This window comes from Dasypus novemcinctus, chromosome 4, assembly GCF_030445035.2.
Source record: "Dasypus novemcinctus isolate mDasNov1 chromosome 4, mDasNov1.1.hap2, whole genome shotgun sequence".
NCBI lineage: Eukaryota > Metazoa > Chordata > Mammalia > Cingulata > Dasypodidae > Dasypus > Dasypus novemcinctus.
This window is the reverse complement of record NC_080676.1, coordinates 57,493,423-57,511,891: the sequence shown is the minus strand read 5'-3', so window position 1 is coordinate 57,511,891 and position 18,469 is coordinate 57,493,423. Positions and strand designations below refer to the sequence as shown.

The 18,469-nt window shown below is 36.2% G+C and overlaps 1 protein-coding gene across 4 annotated transcripts in view; it reads right to left on the bottom strand.

Moving 5' to 3' along the window:
- Positions 1 to 18,469, bottom strand: part of ATP11B (ATPase phospholipid transporting 11B (putative)) — a 174,483-nt gene that overhangs the window by 48,070 nt on the left and 107,944 nt on the right. For all 4 annotated transcript variants that reach the window (XR_011648615.1, XM_071214650.1, XM_058295392.2 and 1 more), the window contains exons 20-22: positions 16,874 to 17,027; positions 4,257 to 4,359; positions 994 to 1,139 (exon numbers count right to left, since the gene is read on the bottom strand). Coding sequence is in view for 3 of the 4 variants with exons in the window: in XM_071214650.1 (XP_071070751.1) it covers positions 994 to 1,139; positions 4,257 to 4,359; positions 16,874 to 17,027 (403 nt within the window). In the remaining variant the exon portion in view is untranslated. The remainder of the gene's footprint in view (positions 1 to 993; positions 1,140 to 4,256; positions 4,360 to 16,873; positions 17,028 to 18,469) is intronic.

Here is an 18,469-nt window from a genome sequence, read left to right as displayed (position 1 = left end):
AAAATGTCTAAAAGCATTCTGAACATGAAAGTTTAGAATGAAAATATCCTTGACTCCTATCACTGACAAACCAAACCATAACTTTGAGCTTAAATCTATAAATTCAATACTTTGCATTTATAGTACATACGTAGAATTTATTTAAACTTTAAGGCTTCAATAGCTTAAAAATACAAAATATTTAAAACACACAATACGCAGAATTACCAAAATGTCTTTTCATCTCACTACTCATGTTACAAGCAAAAGTTAGAATAAGCTAGAAGAAAATGGCCACTATCTTCTATTAGTAATATGCAATATACTTGTGCTTTTTTTATTGGCTTGCAGCTATTAATTACAGGAATAACTGCAATATAGGGCACCCTGGGTATTAAATGTCTTGGTAGCTGGGGTTCTTAATATGGGTTGCACACACTCCCATTCTTCCCCAAAGGGTCCAGAGATAGAACAGTATTTCAACATAATTCCTGTTTAATCCTATGCATATTATTTTATGTATATTAAAAACTCTACACTAAGTAGGAATTCTTAGGTTTCATCTAGACTATAACAGGGTCACCCATTGAACAAAGAGGTTATGAACCTCTTTTTGAAACCATTAACCTAACTTAGTTGTGTTCTAGTTTGCATAGGAAAGAAATCTATCAAGTTTAAACATACAGTTTGATGTGTTTTGACAAATTTATACACCCATGTGACCACCTCCACCACCACAAGCAAATTAGAGAACTTTTCTGTTATCCCCAAAAGTTCCCTTCTGTCCCTTTCCAGTCAATCCTATCGCTTTCACACTCAGCCCCAGGCAACAACTGACATGCTTTCTGTCAGAACAGATTTGATTTAGGACAAAATAAAGTATATTCCATAAACTGTTATTTTTATTTAGAGAGATTAATTTAAAAAGTAATTGTGGGGTAATAACATTCCTTAAATTGAAATCCTAAATTACTGTATCAGTACTTAATTCTAAAGTATCTCCATGAAACTCACCTTATAAAAAAAATACTGTACAAGAGTTGCTATTCTAACATAATAAAAATGACCATGAACAAAAAGCAGTTTGGAGAGGAATTTAAATCTAGCTATTGCATAGTCACTGTTTCTTGCAGCCTGTCTTCCTTCTTTACCCATGATTCCTGCAGAAAAGGGGACAAAAAATCAAGTTCACAGATAACTATTGTGTACTTTTCATGCTATATCTATAAATACCTTAGAAAAGAATACCAGTTTAGGAACACTAAATCCTAATATACTGCAAAGAACCAATGTCCAAAAGGCTGTTCTACTTAAATCAAATATATAAATAATACAAAGCTACCATATATAACCCAGTAATGCATCATCAAATTCCATATAATTAGAATAAAATAAAATACAATTAATATAAAAATGACATTGAAAGTTCAGGATCTAACAGGAACATTAATTTTTACACAATAAGTACTGGTTTAATGGAGACAGAATACTATTTCCAATGAACATAAAAACTGTTCATATTCTAAGGAGATGATGATGGACAATGCCCAATGCAAGGAACAGGGAATGTCTACAACTGCAAGCAAGATAGTTCCAATCATCTAAGCCCCCTCTCAATTAGCAGCAGAGTGGGCATCACCATTCCCTAATCCTCAAGACTGGGGAATGAACAATGGACTAAAATAGAGTTATTACTCTTCTATAGACTTATTATTATTGTAGCAATGGAAGAACTCTTATCGTTAATATAAGAACTATGGCCACCAGAGTTCCCATCCCATCTAAGGGATGGGAGAGGGAAGAATAGGTGTAATATTGGGGCATTTTTGGGACACTGGAATTGCATATTTTGGCATAACCTACAAAATTGTGTGGGACAGAGTGTAAACTATATTGTAAACTACGGTCCATTGTTAGTAGCAATGCTTCAGTTTGTGTTCATCAACTGTAACAAATGTACCACACTTATGAAGGCTGTTGATGACATGGGAAAGTGTGGGAGGGGAGGCAGTAGGACATGTGAGAATCCCTTATATTTTTTTATGGACCATTTATGTAATCTAAAGCTCCTTTAAAAAAAAAAAATTAAAAAGTTCATATTGAGAAATTTGAACCTAGGAAAAATGAACAATGTTCAATTGTTTTGACACTTTCAAGTATAAGTCCTACAAAGTATACTTTTTTAAAGAAGAATATACAATACCACCTGAAATCACTACATAATTTTATCTAATATGAGTACTTTTTTGTAGGATTTCAAAAGTGTTATTGCCAAGTTCTTTCTATCTGAAAGCAGCTTTCAAAACTTTTTAAAATTATGTTTACTTCTGTCACAAAAGGATCAAAATGTAAATATAGGTTAAGAAAATCACCTACATTCATAACACCTACTGAAAACCACTGCTTTTGGTCTATATCCCTTTAGATGTTACCCTCATATTTCATGTGTCTAAGAATTTAATAAATATACATGGACATAAACATACATGGGATTATTTTGTGAACAGGCTTTTGTCACTTATTATGGATATTGTTCATAATACAAATCTGTATAAACATGTTCAATTAATTTTCTTAGAGAAATTTCTGGAAGCATAACTACTAGGTCTACAGGCACACCTTTAAAATTTTGTATGTGTAACAATGCAGAGTGTACCAATTTACACACCTGCTAACATCCTATAAAAACATTTGTTAATCTATACCTTTGGCAACATGAGGTTTTATCACCAGGTCTTTAATTTCTGCCATTCTGATAGGCAATTGTAACTTGTATTTTCTTGATTGGTGAGACAGAACAGTTTTTCATACTCTTAGTTTTGATTTAGATATCTTCTTTTGTGAACTGACAGTTTACAACTTCTCACATAATTTCAACCAGTATGTTTTTCTTATTCCCATTAATTTGTTAAGGCCTCATATATTAGGAATATTAAGCCTTTGTCATCTATTTTGTGAATATTATTATTTTGTCTTTAAAATTTGTTTGGGAGACTCTTCATGCCACATGTACTGATTTTTTCCTTTATAGTTCCTTGCTTTGCATTGGTGTTGTGTTTAACATATCCTTCCACGTTCTCAAATTACAGAATTATTCATTACGCTCTATTACTTTTTATGGTCTTTAAAAATTATTTAAATCTTTAATCCATTTGGAATTTGTTTTGCAATAAACAATGGAAAGGGACCCAACATCTTTTATTCCAAATAACTAGCCAGTTCTATCAAATATTGTTTCCCTACTTATTTGAATCATCTCCTTTGTTATAAATTTCCAGATGTTTGAATCAATTCAGCTCACTATTCTGTCTGTTATCATATTAACACCAAACTGTCTTTAATATTGTAGCTTTTTATGCTTCAATGTATAGTATAGGAAATCAAATTGTTATGGAGATTTATGGGGGAAAGTTATTAAAAACTAAAAAGAAATTCAAAATTTCAAAATGAAGAGTTAATTATCCCAAAGTAGAAGGAGTTGATTTGAGAGAAAACTAGAAATATTAGGCTGAGGCCCAATAATCACCTATCATAAGATATTAGAGCGAATATTCCAGAATAGGAACTAGGGTCACTTTCTTTTAAGACCAAATTTTATCCTTGAATAAAAATCCCACACTTATATTTTACCCATGCTTTTGTATTTGTGTAATAAAATTATACAGGAATATAGGTTACAGAATGATTTCAATGGAAGCCATTTTATAATAGGATTATAATTTTAAATATAAGAAAATTTTATTAGTATTTTCAATCCAATAAATGTTTTGGGGAATAAATGGAAAAGAAATTAAAGTTACTTAAAACCAGAAAACTATTTGAGATTTTACATTTTCATATAATTTCCTGTCTCTGATTTGCAGTGCCTTTAGATCCCAGAATAAAATAAACAATAGTTATATTCTAAAACAAAACTTTAAAGCAATAAGGTAAATTATTTCACAAATTTAGAGTTTAAAACTGATAAAATAATATGTGGAGGTATTTTAAAAGGTAAAAAATGGCATGTAAAATAAAGTTACTTTTATTATGAAGGAGAATTGCAAAGATGAAATTGACTAACATGGTGTTTATTTCCTTTAGAATTTGGAATTAAAATACCTTAAATAATGGGCTTAATTGTAACACTTCCAATGGGGATAGACTGTGACATATTACCATGTTGCATTTAGCCTTTATTCATACATCTGATACTGCACTTTAGCCTACAAGGGAAAATTCAAAACCACCAATTATTTATATCAATTCTAAAAATTCAGGAGAAAAAAATCAATCACCTATGCCAACATGTGCTTCTTGTATCATGCTTACATCATTAGCACCATCACCAACAGCCAATGTTATAGGTTTCTCAGGTGAGATTTTTATCAGTCTTATTACCTGAAAGACATACAATTAATTAGTTCTTTTTGATATAATCTCAATTTTCTTGTGTTTGTATAAAGTCACTTATCTGAAATGACTCTGGAACAGTGCAGTACTAAAGGAAATATATTATATTAGACAACAATTTGCACTGCGTTTCATTTTTTGACAATAAGACTTTAGAAATGTCTTTCAGAAATGTAACACAACAAGTATTATCTTTGGATTTTGTGATGGGGAGGAAGAATCTTTTAAACAGCTTAAATTTTAAAAAATGCTTAACAAGAATTGTGTAAAAATAATTAACATTTAATTGAACTTCGTTGAGCAAAATTTTTGTTCTTAAGAAATTATTCTTTTCATTTGCTATAGAGGAAAGGCAGTTGCTTACAATTGTAAGCAATTTTTTAAAAATCTAAAAAGCAGTCAAGATTCAAAAGAAGTAAAAGAATGGTTTCTTTGGAATTCTTGAATGTATTTTTTTTTTTAAGATTTATTATTTATTTATTTCTCTCCCTCCCTCCCCAGTTGTATGCTCTGTGTCCATTCGTTGTGTGTTCTTCTCTGTCTGCTTGTATTCTTGTTAGTGACGCCCAGAATCTGTCTCTTTTTGTTGCATCATCTTGCTGCATCAGCTCCCGTGTGTGCGGTGCCATTCCTGGGCAGGCTGCACATTTTTTGCCCTGGGCAGCTCTCCTAATGGGGCGCACTCCTTGCGTGTGGGGCTCCCCTAAGCAAGGTATACCTCTGCATGGCCCGGCACTCCTTGTGTGCATCAGCTCTGCACATGGGCCAACTAATCACATGGTCAGGGGACCTGGGTTTGAACTTTGGACCTCCCATATGGTAGGCGGAAGCCCTATCCTTTGGGCCAAGTCCGTTTCCCTGAGTTGCTTTTAAATTAAACATTACTATGTTGTGCAGACTAACTTATAGAGGGAAAATAAAATTTGATCAAATAAATATGTGATGGTAAACACATGAAATATAAAGATATACAGATAGCATAATACATGTAATGGTTTGGAATTATATACCCCAGAAAAACATGTCCTTAAATTTAATTCATTTCTGTGGGTATAAATCCATTTTAAGTAGAACCTTTTGATAAGTTTACTTCTGTTAAGGCGGGGCCCAACTCAATTAGGATGGGTCTTAATCCTATTGCTAGGGTCTTTTATAAACAGAATGAAATTCAAACATATATGGAGAAAGCCACTGAAGCAAGAAGCTGAAAATAAAAAGAACCAAAAGAGAAGGGACAGGTCAGGAGAGACCACCATGTACACTGCTATTTTGACAGAGAAGCCAAGTACCAATGATTGCTACCAGCTAGCCCCAGAACACCAGTTTCTGGGAAGTAAGCATTGTCTTGATGATGCCTTGATTTTGGACTTCTCCTAGTCTCAAAACCATGAGCCAACCCATTGCACTGAATGTCCTTTAGCAACAAGAACACTAAAGCAGGACAGAAGAAGAGGTATATGCTTTGAAGGCTAAGACATCCTGACTATAAACACATCTTATGGCTCCTGAGAGCAAGGCACACTTATCTGGGCCTGGGTCTCTTCTGTTATTTGACAAGACGTGGTCAAATTAATAGGAATAAAGAACACTGTAAAACATTTTTTTAGAGTAGAAATTTGGGAACTTTTTTTTTTTATTAGCATCGCCTTCTAGAGATGACTGTATGGTAGAAAAGAATCTTAGTGCTTGGTTAAAGGATAAAAAAAGTATCCATGATGAAATCAGCGCCTGGAATGGTATCTCTTCAATTCTATCAAAACAACTTTTGATGTATTTTTTTTTCTAGAGTTGAAATGAAGAAAAATTTAAAAGTTGTATAAATAGGTACTGTGTGATCACAAGCTACAATATCCTTTTAATTTCCATCTATATCTTTTGGGCACATGGTATAGGAACCTCATGATCCCAAATCAATTTGTGGGGTTCAAAGTTGCTCTTTTAAAGTTGCATTGGGTCAGAGAGGCAAAACGTTAAAAATCTATTATGATATCCCATGTATGGTTTAAATGTCACTTCAAAGTGACATGTTTACTAGATGAAAAGACATTACAAATTTTCAGGTCATATCAATTTTCATGGCTATCTTCAAAAATTTCTATTCTCCAACTGTTTTTTCTTCCAAGTTAAATAATGAAAATATTACCATGTTAGCTAAAATACCACTAGAATGAAACACTTTTCAGGTGAAGCTATTTTTGTGTTTCAAGGGAAGGTTCATACATTATACTACAATTTTTTAAACCTAGGTATACCAAACTTTTTATAATAAATATTTCTGCATCACGTATATTCCCTGTGCTCTGTCCATAAAACAAAAACAATGTATATAGAATGTGGGAAATAAAAAACTCAGTTGTGGGAGGAGGGGCAAGATGGTGGTAGAGTAAGGAGCTCCAAGAGTCAGCTTGTTCTACAGGGCAGTTAGTAATCACCCAGAGCTATCTAAAGCACCTGTTTGGGGTCCCCAGGAGACCAGAAGAGCATCTTGCAATGTCCTTGAAAGTATGGAAGGAGACGAGACTACTGATCTGCAGAGATTTGTGAGTACAGTGCTCCATGCCATGGAAGATGGTGCCCATCCTCCACTGGTGGCACAACCCACCTTAGGAGCTATTCTGTGGCTGGGTTGGACGCTCCATTTCCCAAAAATGGGGGAGGAAGAGACAGTTGGACACTGACTTCAGCTACTGATTAGTAAATTCAACTGGCTAAAGTATAATCCTAAGAACAGCTCAAGTTAAACCTGTCCAAGTCAGAAAGAGACCAGTTGCCGCCCATTTTAACTCCATCCACAGCATGAGGGGATGCGGAGTTGATTGAAAATCACAGTGTTTGTAGGGCCCGGCTTCTTCCCACCCAGATCAGATTTCAGCTCTAGCCTAAACCTCAGTCCATTGTCTGGCAGGGAGGAAGCTGGGGGCACCTGCGCCAGCCTCTGCGGAAACTGCAGACCACACTGCGAAGGCCAGCGCCCATCCTATTCTGGTGGCAGCAAACCACCTCACGAGTTATTCCATGGCTGGAGTTGGAAGCTCTATTTCCCATAAATGGGGGAGGAAGAGACAGTTGGCCACCAAACTACAGCTACTGATTAGTAAATTCAACTGGCTAAAGTATAATCCTAAGAACGGCTAGAGTTTGAACCAAGTTTAAAAAGGCTGATAGCAGCCATTTTAACTCTGCAGCTGGCATGAGGGGAAGCGGGATTGACTGGAAACCACAGTGACGTTAGGGATCAACTTCTTTATACTCAAATTGGGATGAAGACCTAGCCTGGGCTCCAGCCTCAACTCTGGCAGGAAGGAAGCTAGGGGGGACCTGCGTCAGCCTCCATAGGTAACTGCAAGTACATCTGGCTGGCACAGACTGAACACTCAGATACCTGTGAATCCACCTCTACCCCCCAATAGGAAAGGAGGGGATTGGTGTTTCCTTAGCCTCTTTGGGTAAAACAGGTACTTCTGGCCTATAAGGAATGAACTGTTGGGCGTCAGTAGGTCTGTTCCCACCCCCTAAAGGGCAGAAGGGACAACATTCCCTCAAGCTCTCAGGGAAACTATAGGTATATTTAGCCCACATGGATTAGACTGCTGGGCACCACAGAAGCTCCATCCCCATTCTGGGCAGGAAGAAGGGGGCCAGTGCTACATCAGTCTACCTGGGCAACTGCAGTCATTTTGGACTCGTATGACATAGATTGCAGCCCACACTTGCAGCTCCGTTCCCCACCCCAAGAAGGGGAGGAAGGGCATGAAGCTTCATCAGCCTCTCCAGCCAAATACAGACAGTCTTGGCCTGAATGACTTGGATTATAACAGACAGCTGCAGCCCTGTACCTACCCCTGGCAGAGAAGAAAGGTGGGAAAAGCTTCACCGGTCCCTGGAACAATATGGGCAGCTTCAGCCTCCACAGCTTACAGCACCAATTAAATCCCTGGCTCCTACTACAGAAACAGCAACGTAGAAAAGGCAAGAAAGCTCTAAACTAAAGAGAGAAACTTTACCCAAAATAAATACATCTAGTAAGCCAGATGCCCAGACACCAACAAAAAACTACAATTCATACCAAGAAATAGGAAGATACGGCCCAGTTCAAGAAAAAGGTAAGCATCCAGATGACATAAAGGAGTTGAGACAACTAATCATAGATGTTCAAACAATTCTCCTTAATAAATTCAATGACGGCTAGAGATTAAGGATATTAAGAAAACAATTGGTGAGCACAAGGAAGAATCTGAAAGATACATACAGAGAAAAATAGCAGATCTTATGGAAATAGCAGACTTGAGGAGGCAGAAGAAAGGATCGGAGAGCTTGAAGACATGGCCTCTAAGAGCAAACATACAAAAGAACAGATAAAGAATGGAAAAAAACTGAATAAGGTCTCAGAGAACTATATGAAGGAGGCAAGAGACGTGCAAACATACATGTCATGGGCGTTCCAGAAAGAGAAGAGAAGGGAAATGGGGCAGAAGGAATATTAGAAGAAATAATGGGGAAACGGACTTGGCCCAGTGGATAGGGCATCCGTCTACCACATGGGAGGTCCGCGGTTCAAACCCCAGGCCTCCATGACCCGTGTGGAGCTGGCCCATGCGCAGTGCTGATGCGCGCAAGGAGTGCCCTGCCTCGCAGGGGTGTCCCCGCGTAGGGGAACCCCACGCGCAAGGAGTGTGCCCCGTAAGGAGAGCCGCCCAGCGCGAAAGAAAGTGCAGCCTGCCCAGGAATGGCGCCGCCCACACTTCCCGTGCCGCTGATGACAACAGAAGCGGACAAAGAAACAAGACACAGCAAATAGACACAGAAAACAGACTACCAGGGGAGGGGGAGGAATTAAATAAATAAATCTTAAAAAAAAAAAAAAAAGAAGAAGAAATAATGGTGGAAGATTTCCTAGTCCTATTAAAGGATATAAATATCCATGTCCAAGAAGCACAATGTACTCCCATCCAAAAAAAACAAACAGACCAACTCTGAGACACATACTAATCAGAATGTAAGATGCCAAAGACAAATAGAAAATTTGAGAGCAGCAAAAGTGATGCACAATTTATAAAGTATACTAAATAAGACTGAGTACCAATTTCTCATCAGGAACCATGGAAGCAAGAAGGCAGTGGTATGACATAATTTAGATATTGCCAGTCAAGAACCTTATATCTGGTAAGATTATTTTTTAAAAATGAGGGCGAGTTTAGAATATTCACAAATAAATGAAACTGAGCATTTATAACAAACAGACTGGCTTTGCAGGAAATGCTAAAGGGAGTACTACAGCCTGAAAAGAAAAGACAAGAGAGCTTGAAAAAGAATCTAGAAATGACTATTATATCAGTAAAAGTAACTAGAAGTGTTGAAAGAGTGGTGAAAATAAAATGTGAGAGATAAAACCCAAAGGTCTAAATGGGTAAAATAAGAACTACCTTTCCACTAATAACATTGAATGTTAATGGATTAAACTCCCCAATCAAAAGACACAGACTGGCAGAATGGGTAAGATAATATAAGCCATCTATATGCTATCTTCAAAAGACTCACCTTACACCCAAGGATACCAATAGTTTGAAAGGGAAAGGTTGGAAAAAGATATTCCATGCATGCAGTAACCCAAAAAAAAAAAAAAAAAAAAGCTGGAGTAACTAAACTTAGATGAAATAGACTTTAAAACAAAGATGGTATTAGAGACATGGAAGGATATTACATATTAATGAAAGGGGATATTCACCAGGAAGAAATAACAATCCTGAATATGTATGTACCTAACCAGGATGCTCCAAAATATATGAGGCAAACACTGGCAAAACTGAAGGAAGAAATAAATATCTTTTCAATAACTATTGCAGACTTCAATACTCCATGTTCAGCAATGGATAGAACATCTGGGCAGAGGATCAATAAAAAAACAGAGAGCCTGAATAACAGTATAAACAGACTAAATCTAATAGACATATACAGAACATTGTACCCCAAAACAGCAGGATATACAATCTTTTCAAGTGCTCAAGAATCTTTCTCCAGGATAGACAATATGTTGGATCACAAAGCAGATCTCAGTAAGTTTAAAAAAGAATTGAAATTATACAAAGTACCCTCTCTGATCATAATGGAATAAATTTGTAAATAAACAAGAGGTGAAAAGAAAAGCTGACAAATCTACAGAGATTAAACAACACACTCAAATAAATCAGGGCATCAGAGAAGAACATTTCAAGAGAAATCAATATCTTAAGATAAGAACATAACATACCGCAACCTAAGGATGCAACCTAATGTATATAGCTCTCAATGATTACATTACAAAAGAAGAAAGAAGTAAAAATCAATGATCTAACTACACAGCTGAAGAAACTAGAAAAAGAATAGCAAACTAATCCCAAAGCAAGCAAAAGGAATGAAGTAACAAAGATCAAAGCAAAAATAAAGGAAACTGAGAACCAAAAATCAATAGAGAATTAACAAAACCAAAAGTTGGTTCTGTGAGAAGATTAACAAATTGGAAAACCCTTAGCTAGACTGGCAAAGAAAAAAAAAGAAGATGTAAATAAACGAAATAAAAAATGAAAACAGGGACATTACTACTGACCTCACAGAAATAGAAGAGATCATAAGAGGATACTATGAACAACTGTACACCAAAAAACTAGACAATGTAGATGAAATGGTGTAGTGGTTTCACAAAGTTATGAATTAAAACACAGATATTGGATTATGTTTGTAAACTGGTTTGAACCTGGGCATGATTAAGTTATGATTAGGGCTTTGACTGGGTCACATCATTAGGGCACTGAGTCCCCACCCACCAAGGGATAAAAGGCATGGCAAAGGACAGACAGAGTTGGGGGTTTTGAAGGTTGGAGTTTTGATGTTGGAGTTTGATGCTGTAGCCTTAAGCTGGAACCCTGGGAAATAAGCTCACAAAGGAAACAGAAGCAAGCCTCAGGAAGAGAGAAATGTTGAGCCCAGGAAAAAGTAAGCCCTGGGAAGAGAGGACCTCTAAACCCAGAGACAAATAAGACCCTGGAAGGGAGGAACCGAGGAAGCCTGAACCCTTGCAGACGTCGGCAGCCATCTTGCTCCAACACATGAAAATAGACTTTGGTGAGGGAAGTAACTTATGCTTTATAGCCTGGTATCTGTAAGCTCCTACCCAAAAGAATATGCTTTATAAAAACAAACCAATTTCTGGTATTTTGCATCGGCACCCTTTCGGCTGACTAATACAAATGGAAATACTCCTAGGAGAGTACAAACAACCTACACTGACCTTAAAGGAAATACAGGGCCTCAACAAACCAATCACAAGTAAAGAGATTGAAACAGTCATCAAAATCCCCAAAATGAAAAGCTCAAGACTAGATGATTTCACAGGTGAGTTCCATCAAGCATTCAAAGATTTAATACCAGTTTTACTCAAGATCTTCCAAAAAACTGAACAAGAAGTAAACTTGTTTCTACCAAACTCATTCTATAAAGCCAATATTACCCTTATACCAAAGTGAGATAAAAATACCACAAAAAAATAAAATTACAAACCAATACCTCTTATGAATAAAAATGTAAAAATCCTCAACAAAATCGAATCCAAAAACACATTAAAAGAATTATTCATCATGATCAAGTGGATTTTATACCAGTCATGCAAGGGTGGGTCAACACAAGAAAATCAATCAGGGAAGCAGATTTGGCTCAACAGATACAGCGTCCGCCTACCAAACGGGAGGTCCAAGGTTCAAACCCAGGGCCTCCCGACCCGTGTGGTTAGCTGGCCCACATGCAGTGTGATGTGCGCAAGGAGTGCCATGCCACAGTGGGATATCTGCCACGTAGGGGAGGCCCACGCGGAAGGCCAACACAGCAAGATGCCGCAACAAAAAAAGACACAGATTCCTGGTGCCACTGACAAGAATACAAGCGGACACAGAAGAACACACAGCAAATGGACACAGAAAGCAGGCAACTGGAGGCGAGGGGGGAATGGAAGAGAAATAAATAAAAAAGAAATCTTAAAAAAAAAATCAATCAGCACAATACATATTAATAAAGCAAAGAAGAAAAATTATATGATCCTATCAACTGACACAGAAAAGGCATCTGACAAAATACAACGTCCTTTTTTTGATAAAAATACTATGAAAGACAGGAATTGAAGGAAACTTTCTCAATATGATAAAGGCCATAGATGAACATTCCCCAGCTAACATTTTACTCAATGGTGACAGACTGTAAGCTTTCCCACTGAGATCAGGAACAAGACAAGGATGCCCACAGTTACCACTGTTGCCCAATACAGTGCTAGAGGTTCAAGCTGGAGCAATCAGGCAAGAAAAGGAAATAAAAGGCATCCAAATGAGAAAGGAAGAAGTAAAGTTTTCGCTATTCCCAGGTCATATGATCCTGTATTTACAAAATCCCAAAAAACCTACAGCAAAGCTCTTGAGTTAATAAACGGGTACAGCAGAGTGGCAGGATATAAGGTAAATACATAAAAACCAGTGATGTTTCTATACAATAGTAACGTGCCATCAGAAGAGGATGTCAGGAAGAAAATTCCATTTACAATACCAACTAAAAGAATCAAATATTTAGGAATAAACTTAAGCAAGGATGTAAAGCACTTGTATTCAGAAAACTACAATGCATTGTTAAAAAAATTTTTAGAAGACCTAAATAATTGGAAGAACATTCTATGATCATAAGCTGGAAGATTAAATATAATTATGTCAATTTTTCCAAAATTGCAAGTCCAGTAAAAATTCCAACAGCATTTTTTTTTAACAAACGGAAAACACAATTATCAAATTTAGTTGGAAGGGCCGATGACCAGAAATATATTTAAAAAGAAAAGTGAAGTTAGAGGACTCTCACTTCCAGACTTTAAATCATATTATGGTATTGGCATAAAGACAGACACATAGACTAATGGAACCAAATTGATGGTTCAGAAACAGACCCTCACATCTATGGTCAAGTGACTTTTGACAAGTCTGTCAAACTCACCCATCTAGGGCAGAATAGTCTATTCCACAAATAGTGCTGGGAGAACTGGATATCCATAGCCAAAAGAAAGAAAGAGGACCCCTATCTCATACCTTATACAAAAATCAACTCAAAATGGTTCAAAGACCAAAATATAAAAGCAAGAACGATAAACTCCTAGAAGAAAACGTGGGAAAACATCTTCAAGAACTGGTGGTAGGGGGTACACTCTTAAACCTTACACAGAAAGCACAAGCAACTAAAGAAATCATGGATAAATGGGACTTCCTCAAACTTAATCACTTTTGTGATTCAAAGGACTTCATCAAGAAGGTGAAAAGGCAGCCTATTCAATGGGAGAAAATATTTGGAAACCACATATCTGATAAAGGTTTGATTTCTATTCCATATAAAGAGGTCATACAACTCAACAATAAAAGAGGAAGCAATTCAATTTTAAAAATGGGCCAAAGATTTAAACAAACATTTCTCCAAAGAGGAAATACAACTAGCCAAAAAGCACATGAAAAAATGTTCCCTATCACCAGCTATTAGGAAATGCAAATGAAAACAACAGTGAATTATTATCTCACACCACACAGAATGGCCACTATTAAAAAACTAGAAATCAGTGGTGGAGAGGATGTGGAGAAATAGAACACTCCTTCACTGTTGGTGGGATTGTAAAATGGTGCAGTCTCTGTGGAAGATATTTTGGCAGTTCCTTAGGAAGCTAAATATAGAACTGCCCTATGATCCAGCAATTCCCCTACCAGGAATATATCCAGAAGAACTGTAAACTGTGACACAAACAAACATCTGTACACTGATATTCATAGCGGTATTATTCACAATTGCCAAAAGATGGAAACAATCTAAGTGTCCATCAACTAATGAATGGATAAACAAAATGTGGTATATACATATGATGGAATACTATGTTACAGTAAGAAGAAATGAAATTGGGACACAGATAACATGGATGAATCTCGAAGACACAATGCTAGGTAAAGTTAGACACACAAGGACAAATATGGCATGCTCTCACTAATATGAACAAAATACTAAGAATAAATACATGGAGTTAAAACCTAGAGTATAAGTTATTAGGCGATAACAGTAGGGTTGAGAAGGACTACTGATGCTTAATATATGTATAAGTTTTAATTAACTTGACTGTAAAAATGTGGAAATGGATAGTAGATGGTAACACATCATAGTTTGTAGCAGATGGTTTATAAATGGGATTGTGGCTGAAAAGGGTAGTCTATGGATGTAAATGTCAATTGAAAGAAAGCCAGAAAACAATCTAGGGACTAAATAACACAGTGAGCCCAGAGGTGGATGAGAAGTGTAGTTGATAGTACAAATGTCCTTCTGTGAACTAGAATGGATGTATGTCACTAATGCAAAGACGTGAGACTGTGGAGAAGCATGGGAAAAATAAAATTAATATGACCTATGGACTATAGTTAACAGCAATACTGTAATATTTTTGCATCAAAGCCAAAGATGTACTGTGTTAATGCGGGGGAGGTGTATGGAAAAAAGTGTGCCAAATGTACGCTATGGACCATGGTTGGTGGTAATAGTCTGATGATATTGTCTCATAATCTGTAACAAATATTCCACATAACATGGTATGTTGGTGAAGGGCTTGTGGCAGTTTTAGATTATGAATTCCAAAAATAGAGATGTTTTAAATTGGTCTGTTCTTCTGGGCATGATACCTTTTGATTGTATTATATTCAGCTGAGATGTCTGATTCAATTACATTAAGATTAGGGTTTTGATTCAACCAAGTCAGTAGGGTACAATTGAGTTTAAGTCCCTACTCCCTTGATGGGCTATATAAACAGGCACTGATTTAAGAAGACACAGGTGGCACAGGAAAAAAAGAGAGCTTGATAGACATGGCAGAGGAGAGAACCTTGATCCTGTAGCCCCGGGAAGAGAGATGAGCCATTTGCCTGATAGTGTTCAGCTGAAGAGAACAGAGCAGCTGAACTGAGGAAGCCCCAGAAAGAAACAAATCCTGTGCCAGCCTACAGCTGAGATCAGAAGCAGCTGAGCCCATGGAGCCTTAAGAAGAAGGAAGGAGAGACCAGGCCTGCCATCTTACTTCAACATGTGGCAATTGACTTGGGTGAGAAAGTATCTCTTACGGTAGCTTGAGTTGGACTCTTTAGGGCCTTGTAACTATAAGTTTTTACCCCAAACACCCTTTATAAAAACCAAAGATTTCTGGTACTTTGCATCAGCACCCCTTTCGCTGACTAATACAAGGGTGTTGCGTGGGAATTCTACATGTGCATTATTGTTTTGTAAGTTCACAACCTCTGTAATAAAAATACATTAAAAAAAAAAATAGGGTGGGTTGGAGGAAAAAATATACCAAATGTAAGTTAGTAGTAATATTTTGATGATGCTCTTGCATAGTAAGTAACATGTTTCACAACTATGCAAAGTGTTGGTGGTAGGGTGATGTATGGGACCCCTGTATGATGCTATGCATGTTTATTTTTTAAGTTCACAATTTTTACTACACACTTTTTGTTTATGTATGTTCATGTATGAATGATATAATTAGATAAAATAAAAAACTCAATTGTTACTATTAGGAAGTGATTTATATTTCTATAAACATAAATAAATATAATTGTTCACAAAACCATACAGCATTAAAAAGACCAGTGTGAATGTTTGTAAGGGAAGAGATAAAGAGGACGGGAAGTATTCAGGTACGTGCCTAATATCCCTTTTTCTGTACTGATTTAAAAAAACTTCTGCATATTTATTCATTTCCCTTAAAGAACTTAGGCATTAACACTGTTTGGTCTCCAGTTTTAGTTTTCACAGACAGGGGTACATGGAGCTCCAAAAAAACCTGGATATTTAATTAATTTTATTAGATTTATATGTAAAACAGTGTTTAGCTGTGCATTTCTAGCAATACTTGTAAAGGCTACAGCTTAAGAACTCAAAAATATTTTAGATTTGTAGTTGCAAAGAATGTTTATATAGGTTTTTAGTTGAAGCACGGGTGAAATTTAAATATTTCCACCTATTTAGTATCATGCCATAAGTTCATTGGCTTCTCAGCTTTTTACTAAAGTTGTATTTATCACTCGATAGACTTTTAACAAAGAGAATAATCATTTCATGAGAATTACATGAATAATCAGAAATCAACAGAGAAACGTGAAGGTACAGATGAAGTGAAGTCTGTTAGGGTCCCTCACCAGCTAAGTAACTTGTATAATGTTAGTATCACAATTCAAATTTGGGTCTCAGTCAAATAAAAAACTGCTATCCATCACAGACTTTCTAATAATTAGGAATAATTAAAACTCTAAAAATTCCAAAGGTTTAAAATACATGATTGAAATTCAAAATATGAGAAGTGACTGCCTCCCAGTAATATTCACATACTGCCCACCATCAAATGGAACTATATATATCATTACTTTAAGGATATTTTTAGATCTAAATATCTTTATGAGAACTTTTTATAATGCATACATACTTTTGCTTTTTGCAGCGGTGCCATGCGACAGCACAATACAGCTGAGCAATTTCTGCAAACTTCCATAAACAGTTTTTCATGTTCCCTGAGTGCAAGAGATAGGCTGGTCCCATCCACAACCAGCCCATGCTGAATCACATGATCCTCTGTAATTCTAAAAGAGAAAAGAATTATATCCTCTGTGAGATACTTTGAAGCCACACTGTTTACACTCATACACTAATAAAAGATTCTTACTGAAAGATGGACTGTTTACCTGCAGACTTTACTGTTCTAATCTCAGAGAACAAAGAGTCATTTACCTGAAAGTTAAGATTAAGCAGAACTGAAACACTATGATGAGTAAAATAGATGACAATGAACTAAGCCTAGTAGACTTTAGTCCAATTGAATTTGGATATTCAATTTTACAATGAGTTGATACAGATAGAGTAACTATATTTTCTAACTATGAACTGTATGTAATACAGATTCTGACAGAGGATATTCTCCCAAACTGTGATTATGCAAAGTCTTTTAAAACTAGAAACATTATTAATTATACATTTAGCAGATCCTCCTAATTAATAATTAAATTAAATGAAGAATGTTCAGGAAAATCCATGAGGCAAGATTCACCATGTGTTAAGTCAGAAGGGAAAGAATGAAGGAATCAGTACTTTCTCTTCAGATTAACCCTTACAATGGATTGTAATGCCAAAATATTATTATGGTGGAATAAGGGTAACACCTTCCTTGTGGGCATACGCTACATGAGTGTGGTCTGACTACTAACAGGCATCTTCTTTTGTTGCCAGGAAGAAATAATGAGCTTGTACCAGTATGTAAATCAACTACATCTTTAAGCCCCACCCTGCCCCTTCCTCATTTACTTTCTCAATGAAGGAAGCAATGTGTGGATTTACATTCTGGTGCAAGCTCCTTTATGTTGTTATAGGCCAGCACTTGGGGTAGCACTGTGCTACATACACCACAAAGAAAATACTACAGGCATCACGAGATAGCAGATTTGGATCCTGAGAAATAGCTTTCTATTTTGAAATGAGAAGTGAGAAAACTATTGAATGATTAACAAGCTATAAAAGCTAAACATATATAAATAGATTTTAGTCTTGTAATATAAATCGTTACTATGCTGCACTGCAGTAAGTGGTAAGCAATTCCTCTTAGATCATAAAAGAAAATTTTTTTTAACGTATTTTTTTCTCTCTGCTTAATTGGTGTTCCAAGTTAATGCTCCTTATCAAAATCAATCGTAAATGTTCATCTGTTGATGCTGATCTGTAATGAGATAGTATATATTTCATCTTTAAAAATGTTTTTTCGAGCATGTACTACAGCTAAAATGTCACTGCATAATAAACACAATGATCTGCCATCTAATTTAATAACAAAATAATCCACACATCATTGTGCCTTAAAAGTATGATATTTAAAGACCACTTTTTTTTTCTTGTTTTGACATGAGGAGAATGCAATGGTATTTTAAAAAGTACTAAAATGCCACAATATAGCAATGCATGTGGCACATGAAACACTACCAATTTACAACTGTCATTGTGATTTTAGTGCACCAAATAGCAGTGTGAAATGATG